Below are 8753 nucleotides of genomic sequence, written 5' to 3'. Positions count from 1 at the left end.
GAAACGTGGTTGCTGAGAATTTTTCCAGGGAGAGAAAAATCTGCCTGTAGGTTTTTCAGAAGAATGGCGTGCAAAATTAGAAAATGGCAAGAAACACCTTTTTTGGAACCTTTTTTTTTTTAAATTATTATTTCTGTGAACTTCGAAGTAGGGTGGAGACAGGCCTAGCCCTTTAGACTTATATACCGCTTCACAGTGCTTTGCAGCCCTCTCTAAGCGGTTTACGGAATCGGCCTATTGCTCCCAACAATCCGGGTCCGCATTTTGCGGAAGGATGGAAAGCGGAGTGTCACCCTTGCACCGGTGACAATCGAACTGCTGGCATTCGGCAGAATTAGTCTGCCATATTGCCAGGGGTGGTATTCACTTACTTTCTCTACTGGTTTGCAAATGTGAGCGCACGTCTCATGCACATGCGCCTGGCCTCAAAAATGTGTCTAAATAGGACGGCATAGAGCTGGACCCACCTGTGATTTCCGCTACCGGTTCGCTTGAACCGGCTGAATACCAAATCTGCATACTGCATTCTAACCGTTGCGACACCACAGTTCCAATAACGATGGTGTTTTAAAAATACAGTCTTTGGATTTTAATAAAATAAAATATAAAATGTTGACCCCCCCCCCGGGGCATTTAGAGCCGGTCCTCAACGTACAACCACAATCGAGCCCCACCTTTCTGTTGCTAAGTGAGACAGCTGTTAAGTGAGTTTTGTCCCATTTTACCACCTTTCTTGCCACAGTTGTTAAGTGAATCATCGCAGTTGTACAGTTAGGAATATTGGTTGTTAAGTGAAACAGAGGCTTCCCTGTTGACTTTGCTTGTCAGAAGGTCGTAAAAAGGGGATCACGTGACTCCGGGACACTGCAACCGTCGTAAGTACGAGTCAGTTGCCAAGTGTCTGAATTTTGATCCCGTGACCATGGGGTTGCTGCAATGGTCGCTACGTGTGACAAATGGTCATAGGTCACTTTTTTTCAGTGACGTGACTTTGAACGGTCACTAAATGAACCGTTGTAAGTTCGAGGACTACCTGTATGCTATTACCTGCTGTAGAACCATATTTCATAAATGTCATCATTCTGAATCGTCTCGTGCAGAAGAAGAAATTATAGATTACAGGTAGTCCTCGACTTACGACCACAACCGAGCCCAAAATTTCCATTGCTAAGCAAGACAGTGGTTAAAGGAGTTTTGCTCCATTTTACGACCTTTTTTTTTTTTTTTGCCACAGCCATTAAGGGAAACATTGCAGTAATTAGTAACAAAGTCATTAAGTGAATCTGGCTTCCCCATTAACTTTGCTCGTCAGAAGTTCGCAAAAGATTATTATATGACTCTTGGACATTGCAACCGCCATAAATATGAGCAATTTGATCATGGGGATGTTGCAATGGTCGTCAGTGTGAAAATCGGTCACAAGTCACTTTTTCCAGTGTTGTTGTAACTTCGAATGGTCACTAAACGAATGATTGTAAGTTGAGGAGTATCTGTAGCATCCTTGGCCTTGGAGAAGTGTTCGCCAAAGATTTCCCAGCATCTGATGTTGGAATCAGGGGACCAGAAACATTACAACCGAGAAGGATAATAGGTTGCAGCATGTCAAAACTCTACAGTAGTTGTCTTGAAAAAGCTTGTGCAATTGTAATTCCAGTCTTGGGGGTGTTGTGGCCTGTTGGCCAGCGGCCCCTCCAACTTCCGAATCGGATGAGGAGAAGGAGCCGTGGGAATCAGGCAACCTGAGAGCTCTGAAGGGGAAGAGGGAATTGAGCTGTCAGAGAGAGAGACAGAGGCGGAGCCTGGGCTGTCAGTCAGCCCTCAGAGGGAGTGTCAACAGCCCGCAGGTCTGGAGGTGGCTGATGAAGAAGAGGAGGAACAGCTGGGTCCAGTGCCTGATGCAAAGCTGTGCAGAAGGCAAAGGAGAGGAGAGCAGTGGAAATCTATGGGCCGGTTCTGGGGAAGGAAGCAGTGAGGCAGAGGAAGAGGAGGAGCTTGTTCCTAATGCACGCATGAGAAGAGCTGCCAGAAGGCAAGAGCAGCTCAAGCAGAGAGGACAACTCGGGAATAAGGCCAGGAGATGATTGGCCCCTCCCATAAGGCTTAAAACAGACCAGCACTGGTGTTTCAGCTTTGCCGGAAAACAACGTTGTAGCTGCATCTTCTGCTTCGTCCTTTGCTTCGTGTACATCTTTGTTTTTGTGGCTTCTGGACATTTGCCAGGAAGAGTCTTTAGCAGTTTGCCTAATTGGACTAAGGTTTGTGAGATAACTGAGGAATTTGTGTTGGGAGGCATTTGTTTTACTTTGAGTTGAACGATGCTGGGAACGAAGTAATTCCCATCTGTTCGAATAAAGTTTGTTTTTCCAGAGGGACTAAGTTTATTACTACCTACTTGGGCCTGGATCACAACAGTCTGCCGGCATTCCTAATACAGGAATCTTTTAAGTTCACTGCAGAAGGTTTGTCGTGTTTGGGGAGCTGGGTCAGAAACAGGGAGTCACTTCAAGTCTTCACCTGAAAGCAGGTCCTCCCATCCTCCTGGTTGCCCAGTGAATGAGAAGACACGGTATGAAAGGACCTCAGCAATTTTTGCACTCTCAAAAGTTGCAAGTTCAGAGCAGGAAAGATGTAGACAGAGGTGCAAGCCAGCACTGGCAGTCTCCGACCCCTGGCTGAGCTGATATCACCAGGTGCTTAAGGAGGCCGCTTTCGTAGGTCCTCCCTCAGGATAGCAATTTCTCCATGATGGGGTTGGTAAACGAAAAAGTCCTAAACATGTTTTGGTCCATACTGTTGATGAGGGTCCGGTCTCCAACGGAGAGTCGGGGATTTTCGTTGAGAAATTCCTTGTCGAAGTTGCTGCAATCCCCTGGCGATTTCTTTCAAGAGAGAAAGAGAGAGAGAGAGAGAGAGAGAGAGAAAATTAGATCCAGACAAAGGAGAAAACTCCTTTCGAGCAGCCAATAAAGAGGGAGGATTTATTGGAAGTTGAAGCCTCTCAGCTTCCCCCCCCCCAAAAAAAGACAGGATTGGAAAAAGGGCTGTAGCCTGTGTCCTTGTGTCACATAATTTCTGGAGAGAAATGTAGAAAGTCTTCCACCATGAGGACTTTAAAAAGAAGATACAGCCACTCTAAGAACACAAAGAATAAAGTAGAGTAGAGTAAAGAATAGAATAGAATAGAATAGAATAGAACAGAACATAATAGAATAGAAAGAATAGAGACTAGAATAGAATATAGAGAGAATAGAATAGAATAGGAATAGAATAGAAATAGTAGAGTAGAGTAGCGAAGAGTAGAAAATAGAGAAGAATAGAGAATAGAATAGAATGGAATGGAATGGAATGGAATGGAATAGGAATAGAGTAGAGTAGAGCAGAGTAGAAGATAGAGAAGAATAGAGAATAGAATAGGAGTAGAGTAGAGTAGAAAATAAACAATAGAGAACAGAATAGAATATGGAGAAGAATAGAGAATAGAATAGAATAGAATAGAATAGAATAGAATAGGAGTAGAGTAGAGTAGAAAATAGAACAGAATAGAGAACAGAATAGAATATTATAGAATAGAATAGAATAGGAAATAGAGTAGAGTAGAAAATAGAGAAGAATAGAGAATAGAATAGAATAGAATAGAATAGAATAGAATAGGAGTAGAGTAGAGTAGAGTAGAGTAGAAAATAAACAATAGAGAACAGAACAGAATATAGAGAAGAAAAGAGAATAGAACAGAACAGAACAGAACAGAACAGAACAGAATAGAATAGAATAGAATAGTAGTAGAGTAGAGTAGAAAATAGAGAAGAATAGAGAATAGAATAGAATATTATAGAATAGAGAATAGACTAGAATAGAATACAGAGAAGACTAGAGAATAGAATAGAATTTAAATTATCCTCGGTCAATGCTTCTTCTTGGGTTGGATAGCATTTCCAAGCATTTCCATTTGTGCAGCCTTTGAAGGCCACAAAGGACATGGAAGAACATTTTCCAAACCATTTCAACAATGAAGCTATCATCTCAACAATAAAGGAGCTGCTTTGAACAGGCTGTAGGGTCCATCAATAGAAAGAGCACACCCACTGTTTTATGGTTTATATATCAGGGGTCTCCAAACTTGGCAACTTTAGGACTTGGGGACTTCAACTCCCAGAATTCCTCAGCCAGGTTTTCAAACTTGGCAATTTTAGGACTTGGGGACTTCAACTCCCAGAATTCCTCAGCCAGCATGGTTGGCTGGGGAATTGTGGGAGTTAAAGCAGTGGTGAAAATCCAAATTTTTCTACTACCGGTTCTGTGGGCGTGGCTTGGTGGGTGTGGTGTGGCATGGTGGGTGTGGCAGGGGAAGGATACTGCAAAATCTCCATTCCCTCCCCACTCCTGGGGGAAGGATATTGCAAAATCTCCATTCCTACCCCACTCTGGGGCCAGCCAGAGGTGGTATTTGCCAGTTCTCTGAACTACTCAAAATTTCCGCTACTGGTTCTCCAAACTGCTCAACATTTCAACTACCGGTTCTCCAGAACCTGTCAGAACCTGCTGGATTTCACCCCTGAGTTAAATCCTACAAGTCTTAAAGTTCTCAAGTTTGGAGACCCCTGTTATATATACTTCATACTTAAGTGGTCAGTAGAGGGGGGGCGTGCATAAGTGCACTAACGTGCCTATCGTCTCTATCACTGTATTTTTATTCTTTTATTCTTGTTCTTGTTTTTGTTTGACAAATCCCAATAAATAAATATACAGTAAATAAATATGATAAACAGCAGCATAACTTTGATGCGCGTAGTGTGGGAAAAATTCTGTGATACCCAGAGTAGTGGAATGGTTAATAAAGATGGTAGAACTGACAACAATAGCCAAGTTTTAATGGACCTCATGGGAGAAACAAATTATTATAGATCAAGAATTTGATCTACTGTATAATTAGAAGCCTTTTGTGGACCTTTTGCGAGAGATGGGTAGGGGGAGGGAATTCAATGTTGACTTATGAATTGGATGATTGTTAGAATTTAAAAAGAGGAAAAAAGATTTTTTTAAAAAAAATATTTCCTCCTTTCTTTGGGAGAAATGGACATTTTATTATAGTTTTTTTATATAAAAAGTTTTTTATTTTAAACACATTAAAACACAAGACAAACAGTGTATACATATCACTGTTTCTTATCAGCTATTCAAAGCGGTCCTTTCTTACTATTTATACATATTTTAATTCAATCTTATTCTACTTTTATATTATCTATCTTCCTTTGTTTCATCTACATTTCATCTACATTCATCTCCATTTTCTTTATTTCATCTACATACAGATTTTACCCTGTTCTTCAATTTTCATTATCTTTCCTATTTTCCAACCATTCATACCATCTACACCAGACCTTGTAATATTCTGTAGCCTCTTTTTCTTTGATTTCTTTTGTGAGTTTATCCATCTCTGCACATTCTAGGATTTTCTTAATTAAATCTTCTGTTGGAGGGTTCTCCTTCTTCCAATTTTGCACGTAAGCTATACGTGTTGCTGTTAATATGTGTAGTATTTAGTATTGTGTATCATTTGTATAGTTTTCTGTTGGGATCCCTAATAAGAATTGTTATAGTTTTAAATTAAGAATCAAAAGTAAGCATTTTTAAAATATCCTTTGAAGAAGAAGCTGGAAGTCATTCTTTGTATATATTTACATTTTTCTTTCTTTTAGTTTACACTTCTTCATACTTCTATCCCTGTTCTTTTTTTACTCTTTATCGTTTCTCTTGACTGTCAATTTGTGGGGGGTTTTTTTATGTGTATGTTTTGTAAAATGTAATAAAATTATTTGAAACTTCTCCTCCCCCCTCTGCAAAAGACAGCATTTCCTGAAAGTAAGTGGCATGTGGCAGGAGTCACATACCGTATATGATTGGACCGGGGTGATATTCATTTACTTTCTCTCATGCGCGTATGTGCCCAGCCTTCCGCGCATGTGCCTTGCTGGCATGCGTGCCTTCTGCACATGTGCCCGGCCTCAAAAATGTGCCTAAATAGCATGGCATAAAGCTGGGGCGGGTGAGCAAGTCCATTTGCAATTTCCACTACCTGTTCGGGCAAACCGGTCTAAACCATCTGAATACCACCTCTGGGTTGGGCTTTTTAAAAAAAAGAAATTTAAATTTTAAAGCTTTTAAGAAAATATTTAATTTTTACCAAATTTTATTTTTATATTTTTTTTAAAAAATAAATAGGTAAAGAATTGTTTCTCTTTTTTGGGAGAGAGGGTGACATGCCAGGGGAGTCAAATTAGGCATTTTCCAAATTTTTGGCCTGCCGAACCCAAAATATTCACCATCACTGCATTTGCACGATCAAGTGGCATGCACGTGTAAGCCACTCTCACACACCATCACACTGCCTGCATTTGCAGATACTTACCCTGGTTATTAAATTCTCGTGTTGTGGGTTTGCATTAAGAAAAAATAGATGAGGTTGAGGGTAGAGATGGAGTGATGGTTAATGTACAGGGATTATTGAAGATGTATAAATATAATTAATGTAGGGTCGGGTCTGCCCAGTTACCATTTTAGAATGGTGGGGAAGGAAAAAAGAGGAGAGAGTAGGAGGTAGGAAAGAGGAGAAGAGGAAGGAAGAGAGGTAGAAGAGGGAGAAGGAAGGTGTAGGGTGGAGGGAGGAGAGGATGTAGATAAGAGAAGGAGAGGAAGGTCTGGAAAGTAAAAGAAGGTAGAAGAGGGAAGAGTGTTAAAAAGGGGGGTGGTGACTGGGCAAGCCCGACTAATTGTATATAACTGTACATTGGATGAGCTGTTTGATATGATTGTAAAAATAAAACTTTTTTATGGAAAAAAAATAGATGAGTTGGGTTTGCAGTTATGAGAAAAATCTACCAAGGTTATGGTTAACTAAACTTAAATCTTCACTAACCATTGATATAATTGCCCTCATAATTTAAAATACTCCAATTCTTCCTTTTCTTTAATTACCAACGTTAATCTATTCATTTCTGCACATTCCAATATTTTCTTAATTACTTCTCCCTCTAAAGGGATTTTCCTCTGCTTTCCAATTTTGTGCAAGCCCTGTTGTAACTTCGAACGCTTGCTAAAGGAATAGTTGTAAGGCAAGAACTACCTGTAACTGGGAGAGGGGCTATCTGAATGGAATAAACACACAAATAAATTAAATGAAAGTAACTGTGGCTTTCAGGAAGTTATTCAGAGAAAGGAAGAGAGTCAAAGAAACAATTCTCACTACGATAGGCTTGAAAGGCGGATCAATCTCTTTTCTTTCCAAAGCTTCCCAGGTGATATCCTGAAAGAAGGCATGCTGTCGGATATTCCCGCTGGTTCCCAACCGCCTCTCTGGTTCTCGAACGAAAAGCTACAAATCAAAAGATTGAAGCGTTAAGAAAATGGATAAAATTGATCTTAAGGCAGGGGTGGGATTCAGCCGGTTCAGACAGGTAAATACAAGCTCAGTGGACATTACCTTGTAGATGACCCCCACCCCGTTAAAGACCTTGGAGTTTTCATATCGAATGATCTAAGTAACAAAGCCCACTGCAACTACATCGCAAAAAAGGCTTTAAGAGTTGTGAATCTAATCTTGCATAGCTTCTTCTCCAGAAACACTACACTACTAACCAGAGCCTACAAGACATTTGCTAGACCAATTCTTGAATACAGCTCACCTGGCTGGAACCCATACCTCATTTCGGACATTAATACAATTGAGCGTGTCCAGAAATATTTCACAAGGAGAGTTCTCCACTCCTCTGAATATAACAAAATACCTTATGCTACCAGACTTGAAATCCTGGGTTTAGAAAATTTAGAACTCCGCCGCCTTCGGCATGATCTGAGTATAACTCATAGAATCATCTGTTACAACGTCCTTCCTGTTGAAGACTACTTCAGCTCCAATCCCAACAATACATGAGCACAGCAACAGAGTTGTTAATGCCTGGAATGCACTACCAGACTCTGTGGTCTCTTCCCAAAATCCCCAAAGCTTTAACCAAAAACTATCTATCGTTGACCTCACCCCATTTCTAAGAGGTCTGTAAGGGGCGTGCATAAGAGCACCAGCGTGCCTACCGTTCCTGTCCTAATGTTCCCTTGGATTGTATCCAAATTCATATAGTTATTACAGACTTATGATTATATTTATGCTTATATATCGTATAGTTATTTCATGCTTATGCTTATATATACTGTTGTGACAAATAAATAAAAAAAAAATGAAGGTTCAGACAAACCGGTAGTTACAGCCAGTGGCTGGGCCCTGCCACCCACCACGGCGCTATCCCGTCTTATACAATTGCTGTGTTTTTGATACCCCCACATGCACGTACAGGCACCCCCCACATGTGCAGCAGAGACCCGATGACCAGTTGGCTGGTGGGAGGCACGTGCACATCCGCAGCAGAGCTGAACTGGGGTGACGGCTCGCGTGCCCACAGAGAGGGCAGTGCGTGTCACCTGTGGCCCGCCTGCCATAGGTTCGCCATCACTGGATAGCCACTTTCATACAAGTGTCTGTCCAGTCTCTTCTTAAAAATTTCCAGTGTTGGAGCATTTGCAACTTCTGGAGGCAAGTCGTTCCACTGGTTAACTATTCTCATTGTCAGGAAAAATTATTCTTAGTTCTAGGTTGCTTTTCTCCTTCATTAGTTTCCACCCATTGCTTCTTATCCTGTCTTTCAGGTGCTTTGGACTGCCATCTGTCAGATATGGTGGAGGCCAGGGGTAGTCAACCTTTTTAT

General features: G+C 41.0%; 1 protein-coding gene across 2 annotated transcripts in view; it reads right to left on the bottom strand.

Moving 5' to 3' along the window:
- Positions 1-635: 635 nt before the first annotated feature.
- PRKCQ (protein kinase C theta) overlaps positions 636-8753 on the bottom strand; it is a 65212-nt gene continuing 57094 nt past the window's right edge. The window contains exons 17-18 of one of the 2 annotated variants that reach the window (XM_058190844.1): positions 7241-7369; positions 636-2879 (exon numbers count right to left, since the gene is read on the bottom strand). In XM_058190844.1, coding sequence (XP_058046827.1) covers positions 2724-2879; positions 7241-7369 — 285 coding nt within the window. In that variant the 3' untranslated portion in view covers positions 636-2723. The remainder of the gene's footprint in view (positions 2880-7240; positions 7370-8753) is intronic. The other variant, XM_058190845.1, reaches the window with a different exon arrangement.

This window comes from Ahaetulla prasina, chromosome 7, assembly GCF_028640845.1.
Source record: "Ahaetulla prasina isolate Xishuangbanna chromosome 7, ASM2864084v1, whole genome shotgun sequence".
In the NCBI taxonomy this organism is placed as follows: Eukaryota; Metazoa; Chordata; class Lepidosauria; order Squamata; family Colubridae; genus Ahaetulla; species Ahaetulla prasina.
This window is presented reverse-complemented; position numbering and strand designations above follow the sequence as displayed.